This window comes from Labrus bergylta, chromosome 2 (assembly GCF_963930695.1).
Source record: "Labrus bergylta chromosome 2, fLabBer1.1, whole genome shotgun sequence".
Taxonomy (NCBI): domain Eukaryota; kingdom Metazoa; phylum Chordata; class Actinopteri; order Labriformes; family Labridae; genus Labrus; species Labrus bergylta.
Genome location: NC_089196.1, coordinates 10,551,129 through 10,576,217, shown reverse-complemented (window position 1 = coordinate 10,576,217; position 25,089 = coordinate 10,551,129). Strand labels below are relative to the sequence as shown.

Genomic DNA, 25,089 nt, shown 5'->3' with positions numbered 1-25,089 from the left:
CTCCTCCCTCCCACCATGTCCTCCAGCCGTCCTTCCCCAACACCAGCGAGGTTCCCCTGGGTGAGCTGTAGCTGTGTGATGTATTAACACGCCAGCCCTCGCAGTGGGATTCTGACCTCACTGTCACGCAGGGCCAGGTGGGTTCAGGGTGAGCCTGGCAGCCCTCTCAAAAATGTTAGCTGGGGGATGAAACTTCCAACTGTTCGTTCACCACATGAGGCCATGCCAGTCTCCATCCTTCATATCTTTGTTTTCTTTCCACTGGAAGTGAAGTAAGGCCTGTCTGAATAAGTCTTTTAAAAGGAAGGACATGAAACATTAAATTGTGACATCCTCAGATGTCCTCAGAGGCTCCTGCCAAAAAAAAATCAGCAGATTGGCTTACTAATGCGTCGTAGCTCACATTGGTGGATCCCACCCCCCCATCCCCCAATTGCGTCATCCAGGGTCGGGAGTTTCCTAATGCTGTCCAGTTTAAAACTCAGGTTTCATCACACATAGAAGAGGAAACTTCACAGATATTCTCTTATAATCAAACATGCACATGGTGAACATTTTGATATTGGTAAGATATTACTAAGATTACAGTGAACACCAGAGGGAGAAGAAACATACCACCACACTTTGTTATTTACGATCTCATGTAATCTCACAGTGAAACAGATCCCAACAGTCCAGAGGCTCACTACAACCTGCTCTGATAATCCATTGCAGGGAGAAAATTCAAAAGCAGATGGCCCAATAAGTCCAAAAGAGAAAAAAACTTTTCATCCTATCACCCTAACCAGTTAGCTTTCTGTCAACAGTAGCATGCTAGCTAAAGCCTTGGGGCTTTATGTGTACCATAGCTTAGAAACCCTTCAGCCTTGCTGTCTCTTGGAAGACTCCACTCTCATTGGCCATCGTAGTAATGCCTTGTAACTTCTTATGTAAATTGATTGAATCTGTAAAATCCTCTTATTACCAAAAAATCAGACCTCAAGGCAAAAATACATTTTAGAAAACAAAACCTTTATCTACCTCTGTAAGCTGCATTTCATTAATTAAATAACTGACAATAGATGGACAGAAGCTGTCACTTTGAGATTCAGGGTTAGGGATACACATTTTCTGTATAGTTGGAGATTATCTAGGGAGTAAATCTGCTTCAGTCCACACAGGGAGTGGTTCATTTTGAATCTGTCACTGAGGTTATTGATGTGTGTGTTCACTCACTTTAACACCTCTGTGGTCACACTGGGAGAGTGAGGGTGATGAAAACACCCCGAGTGGAAAATACAGTCAGTGAAGTGCACCTGCTGTGTTACCACAGGTAATACCTGAGCAGCTGTTACAAAATGCATGAGCTTCAGGCGTTGTTGTCACAGAAACACTTGGGGAAAGGTTTTGCTGTCACGAAAACTGTCCCCAGGGCTGTGTATAGTGCAGGGGGATGGTGGAGGAGGGGTACGCCCATATGTGATCATTTCTACTACTCCTTTCCCTGAGCACAACTCCTCCTCCACTCGCTCTTCTCATCTGCTGCTGACATGAGCTTTTCCCCCCTCGCTCTCCTCCGTCTCTCCTGGCTCCTCACCAACGCTCACTGAGCCGTTCTTCACATTTTCCACTCTGTCACTCACTGGACCCCGTCCTGCTCTCACACCACACTCACCACTCGGACAGAGAGTGGAAATCTGTGTCACATCGCCTTGCAGCTCTTCCTCTGCGCTGCCGATGTGGGAGGACAGGTGTGTGAGAAGCGCTAGGATCAAGCTCTGTAATTTATCTTTTCTAATTGACAAGCCTCATCAATTTCCCAGAGGCTGCGTTGAGCTTATTAAAACATAGCTGTGCATTTCTTTCTTTTAACTACAGGAGGAGAGAGGCCAGTAACAGGTCCATCATCAGACGACTCAATGTGTCTGAGGGGTACTTAAAGATAGCGCCTCTTCATGAAAACCTGATGATCTCTGACAGAGAAGAGACGCTGCAGACACAGCAGAGAAAACATTTACATCTCATGAATATGATATTATCTTATGGTTGTGTTGCTATTAAAACAGATAAAACTGTTTTACAACAATAAATGTTTGAGGGAAAAATCACCTCAAATTAGGGGTGCAACCATAGACTGTTAATAAAGTGACGTTACTGCAGGGGGCTATGGAGACCCATCCATGGCAGCGCCAAGCTGGAAATGCTGTCTCACCCTAACCTTCAGTCAACCTAAAGATAGGCAAAGAGCTGGAGATGAGGCGGGATTTAAGCCTCTTGACAAAGCGTTGTATCACGCCCCCCTGTGAATAACGCTTATCCTTCATGAAATCAAAACGGATGAGCAATCAAAAAATTCACCCCCTGTACAGTGTGTGCCGATCAAACATGACCTAATCAGAACAAATCATTATTTGAACCAGGCTGTAACCATGTTAATTCCTTCTGTGGAAACAGGCTTTTTTGAACGGGGTGTGTATGTGATTTCTGCTGCTTCATCAACCAGCCTCAAGCGGACGCTCAACAAACCGCAGGATTTTGCACTTCTGCATTTCCAGTACCTGAGGTTGTTGCTTGGGTGCAACAAAGCAACTTTCTACTAGGGCTGCCCTACAAGGCAACATTTTAAAACATTAGTCAAGCATAACTTGAGTTTGCATTTTGTTAGTTGAATACTGATTTTGTTAGTTAGCTAAATCGCTGTTCAAGGACCAATGCAGGAGCAACAGCATGCACGACCTCTGAAATGACCTTGTGAAGATGATTCAACTGTCATTGCTCACAAGTTTCTAACAGGGAAAAGGTATCTGCAGAGGTCTCCTTCTCTCTTAAACAAACAGAACCTGAGGTAAAAACACCAATGAAGCAGTTTTACATTTAACATCAGTCTTATTTCAAATGACTCAAATGATAACTGAATAATCAATGACACTTTCTCATCACTTTCTTGTTAAATAGCTGATGAAAGTGGTACACCATCCAAATTGCAACTTAAGTTCAGTTTACTCATCATCACAGATGGTAATAAAAACACAGTTTTAATGTTACCCAATAAATGACGTTATCAGGGTTATTTCGTTACGGTTTACCCAACCAGAAAAAGTTTGGGCAAGACCTCAAATGTATGTCTTAAAGTCTGTGTTACAAACTTTGGGAAACTCTGGTTGTTGAGTTTATAAGACACTGTCATTTATAAAAAAGAGAATTTGCATTAAGGGAAATGCAGTACTATCCATGACTACTAAATGTGACCAGATTTGGGTAAATTTAAGTTAACTTTGGTTAATTAATGAGCTGAAAAACACAAAAAAAGTAAAGGCTCCTGTCAAGATTTATTCACAGTTCTCAGCAGTCACAGCAGTTGTTTACAGTATGAAACACAAAACACCTCCCCTTTCTGTGGCTTTTTTTTTTTCACAACAAGGCAGAGTACACCACAAAATTGTTCTCACCCTTTCACTTTTAATTTACCAGTGAACCTTTTTATAATGTTGCCACAGCACTCACAGCCGAGAGGGCATACTGTGCAAAAGTCCTGTTGAAGTTGTTTCTCTGAAATGTAGAAAATTGCAACTTCACAAAAATATGGCTGGACTTGGGTCAGGTTGAAATTAGTGAGGTTCATGAAGGAGTACTTTCTGTGACTGAAAGTGTTCCGCAGCTTTCTTCTCTTCTTTTTGCAATTGAAACACTTCTACAAAAAACATTTTTTTGTTACTTATCTGAGCTTCCTGGATTTGGTTTTCTTATTTGAAACAACACACGCACATTGATGAATCCCTCAGTGCTTTTTGAATGTTTACAATCTGAATACAAGTTAAGTCTCTTTCAAATGTTTCTCATGATCATAAAGCTAACTAGGCTGCAACTCCCTCCAACCTTAATTATACACATAAAGACTGCCCTCCTGTATAAACACATGATTTGATAGTTTCTTATTTTTAGTCAATGGAAGTTGTTTTTTATTTCATTAAACAGCTGATCAGTGTTTACTCAAACACAAACACCTACAGAGCTGTAAGCAGCACAGCATCTGTCCATGCACAGACCATGTATTATCATCATACAGCTCTCATTATATCTCACATATGAATAACCACATGATGAATATGCTAATATGGTGTACTGTACGAGAGAACGAAAATAATTGATGCATGTTTGATGTTTCCACATAAACCCCAGAGCTAGAAAAAAAAAAAAGACTTTCATCTCCCAAAAAGGGCTGCACAAACAATAAACCCGAGCTGGCTATTAGATGATGAAGAGACAGAATGCTGCAGAGTGGTTTAAAAAATGCATCACACACTGATAGAAAACATCTGGCTCTAAAAGATCTGAAACTACTGTCGTATGAACACGATAAGAAGTGACCTCTTCTTTAACACAGGCACCTCTGAGGCTTAAGATTTGATAATCTGCCCAGAGGACCTTGTCCTACCTGTACTTCAAAGTGTGAGCGATCTGTAAGAGTATTAGCTGCTCATTAGCAAATACCCAGAGATCACAGAGCAGAATAATGAGGATGACAGTCTGAGATTAAGCTGCTTTAACAGCATTATATTATACAATATCGTAGCTCCCCTGATTTGCTCTTACAAAATCACACATTAAAAGCTCATCTTCTACACTGATATGACACTTTTCCCAGAATGCAGTTCTTCATAATGAGTTACAGTAGTGGATAGAGGAAAGGATTCCCTTAAGCCTGCGCGACCTCTTTGTCTGCAAAATGTGATGGATACATTTTTTTGAGACAGGAAAAAGGGAGGCACTGATGGGAAAAATGATAAAGGAGGAAAATGGAGGAGGGCAGAAAGGGGAGGAGAAAAAAAACAAGTGAAGGTAGTTGTCCTTTGAGGAAAAGACAAAAGGCAGGAGGCAAAGACAGAAAGGGAAACGAGGTAGAGATGGAAGACAGTGCAGGGGTGATATAAAGACACAGGGGTTAGAATGAGTGATAGAGGAAGGTCAGACAAAGTGAAGGAGAAATTAAAAGAAGAAATGCAAGGAGGGAGGGAGTATTCTGAAGGACGCATGTGATGAGAGGAGGTTTTCTGCCAAAAAAAACAGAACAGAAAAAAAAGAGGATGTCTCACTTTTGCCAGAGCTTCAAAAGTGAGCATTGCAGTAAAACAGGCCCCTATAATACACTTTCTGCTGCCAGCAAGACAAAACGCGGTGAGGAAAAGTGTCCTCACTCCCACTGCAGCCCTTCTCATCCCTTAGCCCCTTCCACCTCGCCAAACTCTCCCACACCTTGGCCCAGGGAGCCAGCCACTTACTGCGTACTTGTGCAGAGTTTGCACTTAAAGGTAACAAACAAACAAACAAAAAAAAAAAGAACAGGGTGGCTAAAAAGATATTGAGAAAATGAAGTTACAGTCCTGTACACCTGCCAGCTCCTGCACTGCAGTGAGGTAACAGACCCTGAAACAACCTTCTGACTGGCTGGATGTCGTGACCATCGTCAGCTGAGCAGTTTCAGCTCTGCCAAGAAGCCTCTGTGACTCACTTTGTGTGTGTACAACTAGCAGCATGCACGTGTGGCTGTGTGTGTGTGTGTGTGTGTGTGTGAAGTGTTGCAGGCTAAAGAGATGAGCGTTCCTGGATATGTATGCTTCCACTTCACACAACTTGAGCCACATCACGTCCAGCAGGAACCTCGTTAGTGTGTCAGTGAAGGGCCAGCGAGTCACCAAGGCGAGGGAGATGGAGGGACAGCTCCAGGCACAGGTATAACACACACACACACACACACACACACACACACAGTTACACACATGCGTGTGCACAAACCTGCAGCCTTGGCTCGATGTCCAGGCCAGCAGGGTTACACTGAACAGGTTTCTCGTTAGCAGAGAGGAGTCACTTTCACACGGAAAACAAAATCCTGCTCACAGAAGCTTCTCCAGTAAAGACAGCACCAAACAACACGGGCTCATTTGATTGATCCAGCTCTTTGCAACATTTAATTCTGAAGTATGACATTTTCTAATTATCCGGGATTTCTTGCCTGCTTGTCCTCCGTGCACTTCAGAGGATTTTATTATATCACAACATTTCTTCCCATCTCTGACAGCTGCCAAATGAGGACCTTTCATGCCTGCATGCTTCAGAGCTCTCTTATCCTGGAGTCGGTCCAATTTGAACAGAGTGCTGCCAAGAAATACTGCACGACATATTAAAGAACTGAATGGATAAAGAAGTATTTCTCAAATATGAAACATTTACTATTCAGATCTATTTATCACATCAATCAAGTGAAAATCAAACCTTCAAAACTTTTTTTTCTAGAGAAGGATATATACAGTTTTTGAGGGTTAACAAAATACATAGATTTTCTTTGAGTCTAATCTGACATAAATCATACACAAGTGATAAAGACTTTGTGTGAGCTGAATAGGATTTTAAATAACAACTGGTGTTCAGAAAACCTCATGATACAGGACATCAGCTGGCTTCCCTAGAAGAGCATGACTTGTAACTGGAGCTGCCATTCCTCTGACTTTGTTAATGTTTTAAAATGTACATAGGTGTTAAGTATTGGATAGTTTTCATTATAACTTCCTTTTTCAACATTGTATATTTAAGGTGGTTTTCCAGTAGTAAGCAGGACATGAAGTTATAAGGAAGCTGCAGAAGTCACAGTGAAATGTTTACAGTGTCAAAGATGCAAAGACAAAGCATCAGAATCTGATGATATGTAGATGTGATGAACTGTTTTTTAACTTTTTATCAATGCAGCGTGTGTTTAGACGTATTCAAAGACAAAAGAGGGGTAACAAACTATCAGAAAGGGTTTTGAAGCCAGAAGATGTATACATTTTCTGATAGAGTCACTTCTGGTGAATTTTCCACAATATTGCCTACACATTGACTCAGCCCAACTTCTTACAGAAAACGTACTTGCAGAAAAAAAATCTGTTTTACGTCAGAATGAAGACGTTCTATTTGCGTTCACCATGTAGCCCACCCAAGCACATTTTAAACATTTTCAGGAGTGCTGTGGACGTGTGATAGGGCCTCTAGAGACATTTTACAGTATAGGAATGCTGCAACTAGTGGCAAACTCATTGATAACAAAACGTAAGTAATATTTAAGCAAAAGAAAAAAACTCAAGTGTTTGCATTGGATGACAAAAAATAAAACATTTCCTGTTTAAATGTTCTGTTTTACTTCTGCAGGTAGACAGCATACTTTTGTGTACTCTGCCTCACCTTTTGACAAAACTTAATAATGATTTGAAGACGTGGTTCTGCAGGAGAAAACCCCCAGAGATGTTACTGAAGGTTTAAGAAAAAACTATTAGAGAAAGCTATTATGTTAAACCGTTTAATGGAGCAAAGATCACTATTATCAGCTACATAATTGTACGGTATGTGATTTATGCATATGTGCCATAGTGATACAATTATCACCATCAGAAATATGTATAAATGTATCAATCATATTGTGAAGATAATCTGATAACAATACTAATATTGTGTTCTTTGCGTCATGTAGCCCTACAGCTGACCTTGTAACAAAGATCACATAACTCCTCCCTCCAATTAATACAAGAGAAAATGACACACACACACACACACACACACACACACACACACACACACACACACACACACACACACACACACACACACACACACACACACACACACACACACACACACACACACACACACACACACACACACACACACACACACACACACAGAAAAACACAAATGTACAATGTGATGCAGCATTTATCAGTGAACACACGATATTTCATGTCAGCCGCCACAGCAGCAAGACAGACTGTACATCAGGGCCGACATTCTGCCCGCTCAGCAGAGAGCTGATTGATGGCTGCACTTTAAGGTGCAGACTTAAGGTGTAGCTCAAGCAGCTCTCTCCGTCAGATGACCTCTGCCACACTGTACATGCAACACTAACTGCTATGTGACAGCATCAAGAATCGATCACACTTTATGAGCTGTATATATACCGTCACTGAGCAACCGCAGAAATGAGCAAACAGCAGAAGGTCGGATAGTTTAAAGAGGAAGTTTTCCACATGATCATATCACTTATTGTGTGGTGAGTGTTTCAGACGCCAAACATTTATGACTCACTTCCATGAAACCTGTGGGTGGTTCTGTAGCTATTATATGGTCCTAATATGCATCATGCTCAAAATATGACTGATTGTGTTTATAGCATATTAAAGGTGCACTATGTAGTTTTGGTAGAGAAATGTGGAAGTTTGAGAAATGTACAGATTATGTGTATAGAGTTATGTTCATAACTCTATACACAAACTGTCCTCAGAGGAACATTTGGTCCCTGGAACTGTTTGAAGATAAAATAATACACGAGAAGTTATGGTGGGGGGCCCGCAACAGTGAAAGCGTAACTCTTCTGGTAGCTTTTAAGCTCCAAACAGTTTTCCAGGGAGCCATTTTTTCCTTTGAATAAAGTTTGTGTATTTAATTAAAAAAATCTAGCATAGAATTGTTTCACTTCTTTCACTTTCAAATTTCACTACCAAATCTACTAGAACCTTGTTGGTCTTATTGGCTGTGATATTTATCTGTAAATGATGCAGATTGATATAACAACGAAGCTTGTAGTCTGTCCTCAAGAGGAGAACAATAACTTTTATAATGCTTCTTGGTTGAACGGTGTAGGAGCCATCATTTCTAATGCATTCCAGGACGTTGGGAAATCTAAACCCTGATTGTCTTTCATGACTAAGCGTGAAGCAGATTTTTTTAAACAAGTTGAAATCTTTGATCTAGAACGGATTGTTAGCTGCATTCGCAAATAAACTGACAATGGGAGTCGAGATGTCATTACCATGGACTGCGCTCAAAATACTGCTTACTCTGAAGCCTGCTGCTATGTGATTGCTCAATAGTACATACGTAAGTACTAAAAATCAGTAACTGCAACACTTCCCCTTACTAAGAAAACAGACCCCCAAGTACAGATTGTATGCACTTTCATATTAGATACAGTTAACTCTTGAATTGCAAACATCAGTTGAGGTGGAGAACATATCAAGTGGATGTGCTTTAGTTAAAGGAATAAGTGATGTTATGACACTCTGTCATCAGTTTCAAAGAAATTACATCATAACATCAAGGCTGTTCATGGGAAACACCAGGAGGGGGGAAAGAAGCTCAGAATATTACGTTTGACAAATAAAGGGTGTCTGACTCATTGAGCTGAACAGCATGTACTAAATGAGTTTGCTGAGACAAGCTTTTATAACCGCTGTCAGACACAGTCAAGTCTTATCAGAGGAAACGTCTGGCTACATAACAGCACACTGTTACTGCAACAGACTACAGCGATCAGCACTGATCAGCAATAAAGTGGTGTGAGAGAGGCCAGAAGTCATCAGACCCCCCGAGTGAAAGGCTGGATAATAGATTTACAAACACAACTTCTCTTTTTAAATATGTTCTGCTTTCCCAAGGAGTTTTTTTGTGATCAGGCCCAGACCCTTTCCCTGGTGAATCACAAGTCTAATCACATCTCCTCTGTGTTCCAAAATTAATGGAGACATCCATTTATTTGAGTATTAATAGCTCATCTTCATAGCTCAATTATTTTTACTGCTGCATTTTGAGCTGTACACTTTTTCTAAATTTGACTGTCGAATCTGTTGAGAGGAACCGAGAGTATTCAGGTCGCTCACTCCAGCTTGTCGAGGCTAAATGTCAGAAGCTGGAAGAAAATCAGGGTCATGTCCTGGTTAAAATGTAGCTAAAAGCTTTTAAAAAAAAAAACGTTTTATTAAGCTTTCGGCCTCAACACGAGTCTGACGGACCATAGCGAGGCCTACAGACGTGTGACGGTGTAACTTTCACTCTGAGGGTTTAAAGCCTGTGGAGAAATGTATTTCTAAATCCTTTCTTTTAGAAGTGGACAGTTTAATTGCAGAAGCAGGAACAAAAGCTGCTGAAATATGAATGACAATGGTTAACTTTGCATTGAAGGGCCATTTATTTTTGACACTGTGATAATCATGAAATAATGAAAGGTAGCTTAAAGGTGTCAGCTCAAGCAGCTGAATTCAAACTCTCTATGCACTGATAGCTGCAAGAAACCTCCTCAATGTATAACAACTGTGATGAATAAATTAATGATGATTTTAAGGGAGGGCTTAATTACTCGAGAGCAGACGAGGGTCAACTTTGCAATTAAATTTATGTTGATCTCAAAGGAGGAGGGATTGTTGGGCTTAACGGGTTGAAACACCCGAAACAAAGTTTGAGGTCCCAATCGAAGAGACACCTAAAGGATCTGAAGCTGTACTTAGCCTTATTCTACCTTTGGGAATATACTGATCAAAGACCTGCAAAGAAGAGGAGTGGATTACACTGCAGTGGTGTTTTATTTGATTTTAAGTATTGTAACTTCATGTCTCTCGCTGTACATTTAGTGGAACTCACTGGCATGAATTAAAGCTGACCACAGGACAAATTACAAACCTAACACCAACCTTTAAAGCTGTAAAGAGGTGAGTGTTTGAATCTTGAAAGCTTGTGAATCACTCTAAAGTCCCGGTTAGCTCAGATGTTTGACCTTCAGTGCACAGAGTGATGTATTGGCCTGCTCGGATTTAAGAGGATTGAGTTCACATTGTGTTGCTGAAGGGGAAGAGTCTGTCTGAGCTCACATTTAAAGCTTTTACACACACAGATATTCAAGCATTATTTGTGACATAAAACCAGTCTGAAGGCAAATCATGGTTCAATGTGTTGCTTGTTTGATGTACACATTTTAATCATTAGAATGTACAGCGCTGGTAAAAAATCAGACCACTGCAAAAAATAAAGTTTTTTCTTCGGTTCTATGTATTTTGTTTGCAGAAAGTCAAGTGGCAAAGAAAACTAAAGGATAAAGTATAAGCGAAATTAAAATTTGGTGGAATAATTTTTTCCACTCCAAGTTTTCCTTGACTCAGCATCTCTGTATTCATGCTATTCCAGAGACAGTTTAACTTCAGCACTTGCACAAGTCATTCCACCAGACTTCCATGATGAAACTTATACTGTTGGTCTTTTTCCGCTTGAGGCGGTACCTTATTTAATAAGGTACTGATTCGGTGATCACTTGACAAGCCTTCAAATAAAGCTGAGCTGCTTGAATGTTTGCACAAAGAGTGGCCTAACAACAGCCAACAGCATTGGGGAATACTGAAGTATGCTGAGAAGCATTAAAGCTGTAATTCAAGCTCAAGGTTATTTTTCATTGCATTTAAAGGTCTGAAAAACACTCCATATTTTACTTATCTTCACTCGTTGTCATTTTCCTCAAATGTTTACGTTGTTTGGAAGTTTGGAGGTTGGGCGAAATGTTGTGAACAATAATACTAGAAATGTTCATTTCATTCAAACACAAACCTGTAAGAACCAGAGAAATACATATTTTTGCAGTGGTCTCTAAATTTGTCCTGGAGCTGTACAATGGAAGAGGCGATCTTGTCCGCTACTTCCTGAAAAAATACAATACTTTTTGGTTTTCAGATTATTACTATAATATGAGTTATTTCAAGCAGACTTTTTTTTTTCAATGTGTAGTTATGTCTGGAGATCCTTTTTTTAAACACACACCACAAACCTCCTAAAGCTTTTAAATCCTTTGTTTTCTTAATCTCTTACTGTATGTGAAAATGCTGTTAGTTCTGAAATACTGGGTGTGATTCTCACTCAATGGAGTCCTATTATTTGCATTCAGGCAAAAGTCCAATTTCTCATCTTTTGAAAGACGGTAGCAGAGTTATTGTTTCTGTGAATATTTTTAGACACTGACTGTTCACCTGCTGCGTCCCGTCTGCTGCACTGTCTCTGACAGCAGCTGAGATATTAGACGAAGCAAAGAGACAAGAAATTATGATGACCATCGTGAAGACAATCCATCCTTCTCAGCTTTAAAGGTCTTTTTTTTTATTTGGTGATGTGCAGGTAACTATTTTATGATGATGTAGTTTGATCAATGGTGTGCTTTTACCCCCCAAGTAATTTAAATTTCCTCTCTGTCCTCAGACTAACTTATTTCATCTAAATTTTACAACTTTTTTTGTTACATTTCTTACCAGAATAATACATTTGCGCAAAGCATCAAGCTCCCAGAATATGACTTGTAATGTTTGAAGCTCTTTGGGCTCTTTTCCATTTTATTATTTGGTTCAGACTTTCATCTCAAAATGTAAATAATCAGCCATAAACAATATACATCAACCTAACAGATATTGTAGCAGTGACTTTCATTCCCTTTCCTATTGACAAATGTCTCTCTGACTGAGTGCATCCATATAAAAGGACAGAGCAGAGCAGAAGCAATTACCATTCAAGTCTAATAAAAATTCACCTTGAGGCACCGGTGTTATAAATCCTTGGAGAGTTTGTGAGAGCTCATTAATAATGAAGTGTCAGAAAAAGTGACTCCTTCGAAGAGCAACAGTCGGGGTTGTAGGGTCCCCGGCAGGAGCACCTGGCAAATATTATTCACCTCACAGGCTCAGCAGGATGTTCCTCATACTGACCAGTCACAAGACCTGGACTCTCTCCAGGAAACATGATTTAGAGGCACTTACAGGTGACACAGAGAGCGCAAGAGAGGAGGGGTAGGAGGGTGAGAAAGAGTCAGACGCTCACATTGTTATTCTGCTGAGCACCCGGGCTGCAAACCATCAAAATAAGGGATTGTGACAAGAAAGTTGTATGAGGGAAAGTAAACCATATGTGCATGTGTGTGCTCGTCTGCATTGTCGCAGTAATTTCTCCCCTTGTTTCTGTTGGACCAACCGGTATTCAGAATACAAGCAGCTTCATACACACCTCGATTACAAACTAACATGTGCTGGATACTGCTTTAACATTATAGGCACTAAAGCTGGGATGGTTGTTGAAAATATACTTAATAACAGTACACCTGACATCAGTCTACAACAGATGAGTTTCTTGTTCAGCATCATGCAGTATCGTCCTCAAATTACAATTATTCAAATTTCATAAACTTAACAGGAAATGTGGCAATAAGATTTTCTGTCAGTCAACTAATCCACGACAACTGAAATCTTATTTGAGTCTACAAAAAGAGTCCACCGCAATGCTAGCATGCTACTCTTCGGCTGTGCTTTTAGCTAAGGGCTAAAGCTAACAAGCTAATATGCTTCTGTGCTTTAAAGAGCCCATATTATGCCCTTTTTGGGATTCGTATATTTCATCTATGTTCCTACTTTTGTACGTTCACAATAGCTAAAGTCCGAAAAAAGTGTCTGTTTTCATGTACTGCTCCTCCTTGCTCCCTCTACGCTCTGAGTCCATCAGCTACGCTCTGTTGAGCCCACACTGTTAGACCCCACGTGGGCCAAGTCTGCTCTGATTGGTCTGCCGATCTGCTCTGTCGTTATTGGTCAGTTGCTCAGCACGCGTCTCGGAAATTTCAACATGAGCTGCTGGGCTTGCTACAACGAGCCAATGGGCTTAGATCAGTGATCTCACACTGATAATGACGCCGCACTGACAAATTTTTATCGAGGGGGGCTAGGATAGGATAATACTTTATTGATCCCCAGAGGGGAAATTCGGGCGTTACAGCAGCACAGACAAGAAAGCTCAAATACACATTAAACAGAATAGATAAGATAAATAAAAATAAAAATAAAAACAGGGGGTATATACAGTACAAAATGAATGATGAAGTTAACTGGGGGGAATTGAGAATTGAAACAGTATTTGAAGAGAATGACAAGTTAAAGTGACAAGTGATGATTAAAGTGACTTGGTATGAAAAATAAATAGCAGCAAGTAATGTAAACAGCCAAGTAATGTAAACAATGGGCTAGAACCGAGCGTTACATGCAGCTAATGCTACAGCTAACAGGAGGACGCAGGAGAAGCCGCGTTTCCGCGGACTTTGAATTTTTGTACATAGCTGTGCCTAAACATGCACAGGACACTTGGAAAACACACTAAAGGGCATATAAAACCAGAAAAAGCATAATATAGGACCTTTAAAGCCAATTCCCCATTCCCCCATAGTCCCAGGGTGACCAGACCTGATCTTTGAGGAGAGTGTTTGTTTTTTGTAGCCTGTCTGAAGCATTCGATGTCACTTGAAATGGTCCTATTTCTTACTGTGCATTAAAAAAATCCTTTAGAGACACTGGACAAAGAGAGCAGCAGCTACCTTCAGCAGCTTTGCCCCCCTTTTTTAAAACTACTAGTTAAGAACTGCTGTGGAAAACTCATCAAGCCAGAAGCTAGCATATAGGCTATCAAAAGAATCCAAAACATCAAAATTATGACTTTTAATGACACAAAATGAGAGGAGAATGCAGGTGGAGAGATAGAGGAGGAAATGTGAAAATATAGTTGCAGAGCCTTTCAATTAATTCCTAACATCTTGTGTACGATAAAATACAAAAACTTTTTGAGCAAGTAACTAAAAAAACTTTTTTAGACTGAATGCATAGTTTGTGACAGTTCGATAGATTACATTTCAATAACACATAAGTACCAGACTAGTCTCCTTTTTTCACTTCAGTTTAATAATTAATAATGACCACAATCTCCCCCCGGGTTATTTGAAAAAATTTATTGACCTTAATGTTTAATATCTTCGTGTAAGCATGCCTATGTTTGTGAATAAGCAATCAATAAATACCACATATTCATTAAAAAAAAAGTTTGACAAATAATCACTTCCCCTACGCTATACTACAAACTAACTTAAAAACAACTAAGAATTAGAGATGTGTGTGTTAGTCCACTGAACAGTTAAAAGTTATAACCAGAACTACTAGTCTGTTATATTAATTATAAAATAATGTTATGTGTTGGCCCAAAGCTGATCAAATTCTATGTTCAAACTTCAGCGCAGCTACCTGCCACTAGCTGGAGCTGGAGCTGCGGTTAATGGGCCTGCTCTAATACCTGGATGTAAACAAGCATGGTGAAAGTATGGCAACTCAAAGCAACAGCGTGGTTTGACGGTATATTATGGAGCTAGAAGTAGAGATGTAGTTGTATATACTGTATCAGGTTAAGCTGGCATATAGACCGAAGTAATGCGTAACCATATTTAACAAAGGCATGTGGATGTTCACTTGCAGGGAGGACTGAAGACTGGCGACAGTCACACTCGATGAACCAAAATACACTGTTTACCTGAAGATAGTTTTAAAAGAGTTGTACTCAATATTGACTGTTCTCTAACATTTAGAGTAAACAGTTATGGCTTTAATTTAACCGTTTAAACCAATTAGAAATTAGTCACCTGGGAACATCTCTAGTAAGAATTTGTGTAACCTGACAATTTTTTCAACTCACCCTTACCTAGAAATAACAATATTCCATCTCGTGTGTTTTGTGCCACGATGTTAGCTCCATGTAAAAATGAATAAAGCTGCAAGCAAACTAAGAATAAAGTCTTAATGTTGGTGGTGGGAACATGTAACTAAAGGATATTTTGCAAAAAATGGCACCAAGTGATGATGTAGTTGTTAGCAGCGTTTTTTTGTAAAGTGCTCACAGCAGAGATGGGACTCCTGCCTGTGTGTTCAGGCTTTTTAGGACATTACAGCAGCTCAGACTGGAACAATGACGACTGTCTTACCACTAAGATGCTTTCAGAGAGCCATTCCAGTTTTTGGATTTAGCAATTTGTCATGCTGCAACTGCGCCAAACTGGGCTAAGGGTGCTTTTTTTGTAAAGTGAGTGAAAATGCTGACACGACAAACAAAAAGTCTTGCACTGTTTCTGTGTTTTCACCGACACTGATCAAGGCGGCTTTGAGTTTGTGGCTCAGCGCGATCGCTGGCAGCCGAAGATGCTTCAGTGCAGCAGCCTCTGTTCTCCATTAAACGAGGCTTTCAGTAAATGTTAGACCACACACTCCTGCAGATCAAAGACACGCCATTTGTTACTGCAAGAACACTCCGTGTCTTTTCAGTGCGTCAGCTACCTAACGTCTGCTACTGAAGAAACCTTGTGCTTTCAAAGTATATAAAGTCATTATTTAAAACTAAAACTAAAGGCTATTGCTCACAGTTTCTAACAGATCTACTGATCCATGGTCACAGGAAATGTTATCTTTTCCATCACATATTCTTGAGACCTTGATCCACATTTCAAGCAGAGATGTGTCACTAAATGTAACCAAGAGATGGAGGAAAATGCACCCAGACAGATCAAAGCAGATTTCTCATCCTTATTCCAGCAGCAACAAGCTGATGGGCTGAGGCAGACGACAATCCGAGTGACCTCTGAGACCAGCCTGATAAGCAAGATGCACAGGGAGCAGCTTTGAAGCTGTATCACTGATGAAAGTTTGATATCCACTTTAGAAGTTAAAAGTGTTGACTGACTGGATTAGAAGTTAAAGGGAGATGTGGAGAGCCAGAGGCTGCACAGACTGCTCATCACTGTAACGCAATAAAGATGAAGACAGCAGACCAAAGCACTACAACGCTGAGAACAAGACTGCTATTAAGTGGTAGTAGAAGCCTGACCGATGCTTAACACAGACAAAACAAAGTGTCTGATAGGCATTCAATTGATCAATGAGAAATTGATCTAGTGTCTGTAAGAAGAATACATGTTGATGAAAATGTAAGAAGAATACATGTTGATGAAAATGTAAGAAGAATACATGTTGATGAAAGGCCAAGCAATAACTTTTTAAAGCTTTTTTAATGATTAACTACTTTCTGCTTTCTGTTTTTTGACAAACATAATGGTGGGTCTGCTCAATGACTAACAACTCATGCTATAGATGTATGAGCATCTGCAGAAAACACAGTGCAAAGGTCTGAATTTATTGCAGTAAATAAGAACATTATTTTACATAAACAAGCTATGTTTTCTCACTTAGTTCACACCATTGAGATGCATTCATTTGAAGCTCTTGTCTACCCTCAGAATAATTGGACCTGAGAAACACGATGCAAACACAGGCATGGTGTAAAACATGAAGAACATTAGATAGATAGAATATGGGAGTTGTAGCTAATATGCACTCTATATATTTTGTCTGTTTTTCACAATATTGAACAATGTAATAACGCATTGCATTTTTTTCTCATATCCTGCAGGCCTACAGAAAAACTTTCATTTTTTGTGTTATGATACTGAGTAAATGTGAAAAATAATCCACATATCAAAAAAAAATATTTTGAATAATAATGCTTTTGCAGTTTGCTTCACTGCTTTAGAGATGTGCTTGATTTCCTTTATTTGTAGTACAATGGAGGATTTTGTGTGTTATTTCCTGTGTTTGCTGCTGGTCACAACGTATTAATGACTCTTAAAGCTTCTGAAAGCATTGTATCCAGTTTGTTCCGTTATGTAAACAACATATTTAGTCGGATAATTAACAAAATGTGCCTTAATTCATTCTTAATTAAAATAAGCACAACTTGAGGCGCTGCTGGCAAGCTTCTCAGCAGAAGGACAAAAGCTGTGAAGTGTTTGTGTGAGAGTGAAAGAGCGGGGGGAAATGTGCACAGCAAAGGGTCTTTTTGAGTGTTATTATCCCCCCCTCCACCCTGACTGCCACTTTCCATCAGGAAAACACTCCACCTCTCCCTCTGTTCCTCTTCTCTTCACCTCTGTCAGCTCGCCCCCTCCCTCTCTCCCTCTCCACAGCGCCATGCCAACCCCCCTTTCCTGTCCACATCCACATGGATTCCAGCCAGCTGTTGGGGGGCTTTAATGGACCCCTGTGTACAGTGACACCATCACTTTGGTTAAGCACCATTTTGATTCTGCTAAACACCGTCAATGACTAATTACACTGATTACAAAGAGCTTCAAGAGGGACGCTACTTGCTGGGTATCTGAAGAGCATTGTGCACCTTTGATTTTTCTGTGTAGCTTCATTTTGTAAAATCACAGTGTCTCTATGCCATAAAAAGACATATGAAGGGTTTCAGCTACTGATGAGTAGACAATGTAAAATGATGATTTTACCTGTTTAATTTGTTTGTATGACTCCTCAATTTTGAATCCTGCAGTTCTACTATTTAGCAGTCATCAACTTTTTTTTCCTCCTATCTGAACAGGCCACAGTGGAAGCAACTTGTCAATCACAGCCATACCTAAATCAAACCCTGTTTGACCTTTATTTACCCATTTTAACACGCCTTATCTGAGAGCCTGTCCTGACTTTACCTGAATTTCACATTCTTCATATTTTTTCAACAATATTTTTGTATTTCCTAATTTGAGCCTAAACTGTTTTGATATACATTTTCATTATTGTATTACCTTCCTGTTTTATTTTGCTGCTTTTGTGAAACACTTTGTAACTTTGATTTCATACACACTGGTTAAATCCACTTGTAGACTCATATATAAAACCACACTCATAGCACCTGATTGTTCTTTCTTGATTCTAGTCCTACTCATTTCTTGGCATATTTGTTCAAAATGTATAGTTCAGAGGCTTTATGCTCCACTCGTTGCTCATTTTACTTTCTTCTGACACACAGTGGGACTTCACAGTCAGAGCTGATGCATACAATACTTGACCTTTAGTACAAACATAGCAGACTCATTTTTACAGTTTCCTCCCACAGACCACCAAAACAGTTCCCACACACATTTACTACATACTAAACAACACAAAAGAACAGAAATCTATTGCTCCATCGTCTTCAACAATCTGCAGCATACATGCGCTGCAGAGTTATAGGCAGGTATCCAGACCACAACCACAGTGAGTTTTGTTTGTCAGCTTCACACACAACAGACATGAGAACACGACACACTCTTCTTTCTCTTCTGACGTTTTTCACAGTAATTAGTCAGGGTTAGCCAAGGGAAACCGGCCAGTGGAGAGGAGGTTCTCACGCCTGTGGAACCAAAACAAACAAAGCCCTGCTCCGACAACACAGCAGCCAACAGCTGCTGATAGGGGTTATCTCTGCAGTCACACATGAGCCATTTCACAACAGCAAGCACAGAACAACTGTAAAGGCACAAACAACAGCAGACACACAAAGAGAGATACGGCGTTGATTGCAAACTGTATTCTGTCTATTTGATTTTAAATTTAAAATAAATGTAGTTTTTATGTATGAAAATTTCAACTTTACTCATTTAATTCATTGATAAAATATATTTCATTTTCCAGATGATAATTCAACAGTTTTTACATGATCATGTTGCCATGTTTGAATTCTCTAAATTAGACAATGGCAAGTTATTTCAAATTGATGCTATTTAGCCTAGCTTGTTAAATTTTTTTAGGGGGCTGCTTATGATCTGCCATCTCTTTTACCTTGGTCATGTTGTTGACAGGGGAAAAAAAACACTACAGTTCTGTAAACTCCAAAGAAACACACCGACTCTGGGCTTAAGAGGAGAGGGACTATAAGCAACAGCTAATACCATCACCCCCCCTGGTTGGTTAACTGCATGGGCATCTGTTGGTACTGAAGTAATGTTGTGTTCACATGTCCACACGGATACCATTTAGATTTGAGGTCCAACACAATTGGTCAGTAAAAAAAAGACTGTTTATTTTTGTAGTACAGTTAGCAAAATGTAAAACCAGAAGCAAAATAACATCAATGAATTAACTTCATCTTAGTCTACTACCTTGGCAATCTGAAAATACTGTCAATTTTGTCAATTTAGTAAGTGGTATAGACTTTTAATTTTAGTTGTATTTTTTCGTGTGCTTTGGTTGTGCCATCTGACCGTTTGTCTGTACTAAAGAAACTACTTGCTAACAATGACATTTCTCTTGCAGTAATATGACAACAAATCTTAACAGAAACCAACAAAATATGTTTTCAATAAGGAATTATATTCAAGTCGTGACTCTTCTGAGGTTACATCTATCCTATCCATCATCAGAAAAGTATAGAGTTAAATGCTTAAAAAGCCAAGCAGCAAAAGCAATAGCTGCAGTGTGAAATCCATCAGACAGGCCAAAAGTGTTGGTAAGTGATGGAGATGGCAGATAAGCCCGTGTGTTTTGCTATGGGAGTGGGTGTAGTGAAAGGGGATCAGTCCACAGCAGTGTTTAGAGGTTCAAAAGCCCCTCTGGGGAGGGGAATGGATCAATCCACCTTGGCTGGGAGCCAATCCTCTCCCTGCCTTCAGCCAGATATTCATCCAAACACTATATATATAAGCCTCTAAGCCTTCAGTCATAGTATATATATATATACAGCAGAGGGGTTCAGGATTTCAACATGGATGGGGGTTCTTCAGTAGTAGTTGTATATTAAAGTCTATGCCTTGTGTTTTGATTTGCCAACCAAATACAGATGTGTTTATGCTGCTCCCTACAGAGATGGGCCGTGCTGCATAGTCTGTGGTGCATGTGTTGTCGTCATGATGCAGTGATTAAAGGGAGGCACAGAGATTAACTATGGCTGCTGTCTCATTAGTTGGAGTTATTCGGCCTGTTTCCCACCCACAGGAGCCCCTCCCAAACCCAGAGGAGAGCATGGCCCCCCGACACAGTCCGCAAGGACAGGACACCAAGCCACAAGTAAAACAGCTGTCAGCAAAGTCACGCACAAACGTTTTTATATATCAAACATCAAACTCTGCATTTAAACAAGCTAACCAAGGCCCTTTATATATATATTTAACACAATAGCTTATACTATAGCTTTCGGAGAAAAGATCACTGGCTTCTTGACAAAATGGGGTTTCCCCACAGGGGCACTCCATGAGCCTGCAGAGCAAGTGGGTGTGGGTGACCTGATGTGCAACAAATAAAACAAACATCCGATGTGAAAGAGATGTGTCAGATGCTGCAATTAAAGAAGCTAAACAAGGCCCATTGGACGAACAGAAGTGCAACATCACTACAGACTGTAAACTAAGCATCATGGGAGCTCAGATCCATTGCTGTGGTGTGGCAGAGGTTAGCCATGTTTGGGGACAGGAGCAGAGAGTGCAGAGAAAGAGAAAAAAGGGAGGGAGAAAGGGCAGTGGGCGACCAGGCTGCTGTCCGTCAGGCCCTGCAGTGACAGGTTTATTCCAGTCAAGGGGGAAGGTAACACAGCGAACGGCACAATGAGGACCGATAAACGTCAGACCTGGCCCCTGCGCCGTGGTAATGGCTGACAAACGGCTCAGTGGCTCATCTCGTAGCCAGTCAACCCCAGACACATGTGCACAGTGGACAATCCACAAGAGAATATGTTCAATTCAATACAAAACTAATACATTGAGTACTATATATTAATGGTTGCAGCCGTTACATTGAAGGCTTAGGAAAAAATATATTCATCTCCTGCTGTTTTCATGCCTTCACGTCTGCTTTTGGTTTCTCTGTAACATAGAAGCAACTGGGGGGAAAGACCTGTTTCGTCTACATTCGTTTTTTCGGATAATCTCGTAATTTGAATTTAGGGTAACATACCTCAAAAAGAGCCAATTTCTGTATTTGAAGAAGCCGCTATTGTAACATAAATACATGACATAGACGGAGGATATTTTCCTCATCTGCATCCCTCCTCAAATGGCAACTCAAAAAGACAATAAATAATGAAAATCTGGAGGGACATCAGTACATCGTTCTAAGTAGAACAACACATCTGATAACCCTATTGTTAGTCAACAACAGGTAGCCTAACAAGCATTTGACCACTTGCTATAGCCAAGCTTAGCCATAATTGTAATTGTAATCCAAAGCATACACTACATTTGCTATGAATTTATGCCTTCCATATTGTATCATGTCACACTTTCAACAAGTACTGTTAGCTATTAGCGACTTGCTAGCTAAGGTGGTTATCTAGTCGGTAACTAAATGCTAACGTTAGCTGTTACAGTTGCTAACAGATAATACAGGTTTTATTTTACTTGAAATACTGCCTGATCCCCTCCAGATTTTTCGCAGTTTATCGTCTTTTAAAATGCTAAATCAATCTGGAAGTCAATTCAATTAACAATTCAACAACAAATAAATTTCCCCTGTGTATGCACAGAATTCAACCTGGAACACTGATGACATTTAGCTACTTTTGAGCTTTCCAGGATAGCCTATTGAACATGACACTGAAATATGATTTCTTCAAAAAACAACTGTGTCTTTCCATTGCTTTATTTAGGGTTAATGCTTAGGCTATATTTATTCACAAAGTACATAGCGTTGCCCAGAGCCACATACCACATAGTTTATAGTTTGAGCTAGTTTGCTACGCCCAGTGCAACAAGAAAGCACATACACAATTAGGAGTGTATTACAGCTGTGGGTATATTTATAGTTTGAGTAAAATGCCATTACAGATGGACAGTTTTGTCCAGAATTTGTCATTTACTTTACAGACAGTGACTGACCTAGCCTTTGCAATTTGTTCTGTAATATAAAGAACAATGTTGACTCGATCCATAAATATGTTTTCAAATGTTTATTAACTATTTAAAAGATATGCATCATACTGAGGTCACCTTCTGTGTATATCTCACGATCAAATGTTACATAACACATTCAAAGATTCTGTAAATAGTTTTTATAGTAAACACGACCTGTCTCAACAATCACAATGCAAAAAAAAAAACACAATCAGAAGTTTTTTTCTGTGTGACTCAATAGCAGTGATATGTCGCTGAATCAGGTGTGAATAATAAATCAAGCAGCCGATGATTTGTCCAAGGCTGCCTCAAACAGATGTCTGAAACCTCCCCCATATCTCTGCTTCAAACACTGGAACAGAAGGAAGGTGAATCCACAGACAGAGACAAACACACAGTTTGTTCAGAGGTTTGCTGGAGTACAGCAAAAACATCTGGTCAACTCAGCCGTCATAAGGGAGAATTACAATCAACCAAACAAAGACTGCTGGGTGGATTTTACTCTATATCAATATATACTACTTGTATTAATATTATTTCAATACTACTGTTTGCATGTTCTTGTCATAGGTAATCGATTCCCTGCTGTTTTACAGAACCCTTACAATACATTAAACTGAGGAAAATTTGATGAGAATTTTCCAAACAACATTTTTTTCCCATACTGTGGAGTTAATATTAGACAAGACCTAGTAGAACTGTTTCTTCCCCATAATGTACAAAAGCAACCTCTATTGTGATTCCCATTCTCTTAAAGGAATGACGCCACGTTTCATCAAAACAATAAGCTGTAAAGCATGTACAGCATCACACTGAACTTCAGCAGTCACCTGCCCGATGAATGCGTGGCGCCTCGAACACGGCGACCTTTGGCAAGGTCATGGCATTCCAGCAGCCGCATAAAGACACTCCTGACTCCTGAGTTTTCTTATCTTTGTGCTTTGTGACCTGTTTGTTGAAACACCTCTAAGCTCAACCTGTTGCTTTTTTGCCTGAGTCCCAAAGCAGACGGCACATCCAGGTACTCTCATTTATTCCTCTGAAAATTACATAAGATTTTTGCTGCAACCGCATCGAGGCTACTCAGTTTGAAACTGTCCAAAAGTGACATCATTTGAGGTGAGGTCAGCAAAAAATTATTCATTAATATATGCATTTCATATGCTTGAAATACTGGGTAATCAACTTCATGTACAGATACCTGTTGTGTTTAAATCTACAGTGACACCAGCTGTGACACCATAAACAGGAAACAATCACGTCTCTTACCTGTGTCCTGTCGAAACTGGTGCATGGACTGCAGGTCGATGACGTAGGGGGAGAGCTGTCCATCCACCTGCCCCAGAACAACACTCCCCCGGGCATCCCCTTTCAATACGTTCTCAATATGATGGCAAACCGCTGCACTGTAGGGCCTCCATCGCCCGTGTTCGTTCAGCCACTCCCAGACCACCACCCTGGCCAGGTTCTGAGGCGGGTACCCCAGCCCATTGACGGGCGCCAGCAACCCTGATCCTGGTCGAGCCATCTCCTGTGTGGTGACTGTACTTGTCTCTGGCTCGAACAGCACTGCAGCCCTGTCAGTCAGCTGACACACTGGAACATGTTCATTAGCTTCAAACTGAGAAAAGCTTGAATCAGCAATTAGCAAGTTAGTCTTCAGTTATCTCATGCTGCTTTCAAGTGAGCAGCTCAGCCAGAGCCATGGTCTACAGGTACTCCGTGACTGCTGGCACTATGATCAGCCAAAAGCAGCCACTGTCCTCTTTAGTCTGGTCCTGTTTGAAGTGGCAGACGCTGATCATAAAAGTGATGATAAAATGTGCAGCTGTAGCAGTCTCAATCCTCCACAGCGGATCAGCAGCAGGTAGACAGGAACTCTGTATAAAAGACAAGAGATAAGGCAGAAACACAGTGGTAAACAAATGCTGTGATTTCTCCCATGAGTTTTTTCCTCCTCACTCAGACACTGTCTCAGAGGAGGTGATAACCAATCCAGCTCTGTGCCAGAGTCCCATTAGTCGCCTGAACCTTTCGGCAATTCTGTTTGCTTAAAGTGCAGTGAGAAAACAGTATGAGCCACCTCTGAGCATCAAAATAAATGTTATTGCCATCGGATATGGGGAGAGGAGAGACCGTGTGCAGTAACAGCCAGATTATAACCCCAGCAGAAAGAATATCAGACATATTCCATATAGAAAGCTTTTTAGATTCAGTGAATGAAACGCAAGGGACTCTGTCGCTGTTGCTTTAATGATATCGCAATGATATTAAAATGATCTAGTGTAGTAGCCTAATTATCATTTCATTTCGTGATACGCACAACCCACACGAGTAGCCTACATTGTGTCGATACAAACCTGTAGGTTGCAGTTGTGGTGCCACACATCTGTCAGGTAGAGGCTGCATCTCACAAGCGCCGACAGAAAATCTGAAGAAAAGAACGAGTTGCAAATCTGAAAACAAACCTGTCGTTTCACGTCTGTGATCATATGTTTCCCTTCATCCGTAAAGCCCAAATCTGTCTTCAGAGCCTCCTCTTGCAGCTCCAGTAATCCAGTGTTATTGCAGGAAAAAAAAAAAAAAACAATACGTCGTTTTATTCCCGAGAATCTGCCACAGACTACAGCAGCTTGTTGGTCCGCTGTGTTAAAGTGAATGCATGCCCCAGTTGCACGTTTTCAGACGCAAATGTCTTCCTAAAACGCCAAACAGCATGCATTCACACAGTAAACACGCTATTGCTGCCCATAGCAAATTACGCACAATTGTCCAGGCGCACCTGTACA

The 25,089-nt window shown here is 40.3% G+C and overlaps 1 protein-coding gene and 1 long non-coding RNA gene across 6 annotated transcripts in view; one reads left to right on the top strand and one right to left on the bottom strand.

Annotated features, from left to right (window-relative positions):
• dtx1 (deltex 1, E3 ubiquitin ligase) overlaps positions 1 to 25,089 on the bottom strand; it is a 47,004-nt gene extending 21,915 nt beyond the window's left edge. For 3 of the 5 annotated variants that reach the window (XM_020633057.3, XM_020633059.3, XM_065964371.1), the window contains exons 1-2: positions 24,769 to 25,089; positions 23,570 to 24,180 (exon numbers count right to left, since the gene is read on the bottom strand). In XM_020633057.3, coding sequence (XP_020488713.2) covers positions 23,570 to 23,828 — 259 coding nt within the window. In that variant the 5' untranslated portion in view covers positions 23,829 to 24,180; positions 24,769 to 25,089. Of the gene's footprint in view, positions 1 to 23,569; positions 24,617 to 24,660 lie in introns of those variants that run through there. The other 2 variants (XM_020633058.3, XM_029277166.2) reach the window with 2 other exon arrangements.
• LOC136182999 (uncharacterized) lies at positions 5,409 to 7,140 on the top strand. Its single transcript, XR_010668843.1, has 2 exons — positions 5,409 to 5,709; positions 6,056 to 7,140. It is a non-coding gene; the product is annotated as an uncharacterized lncRNA (long non-coding RNA).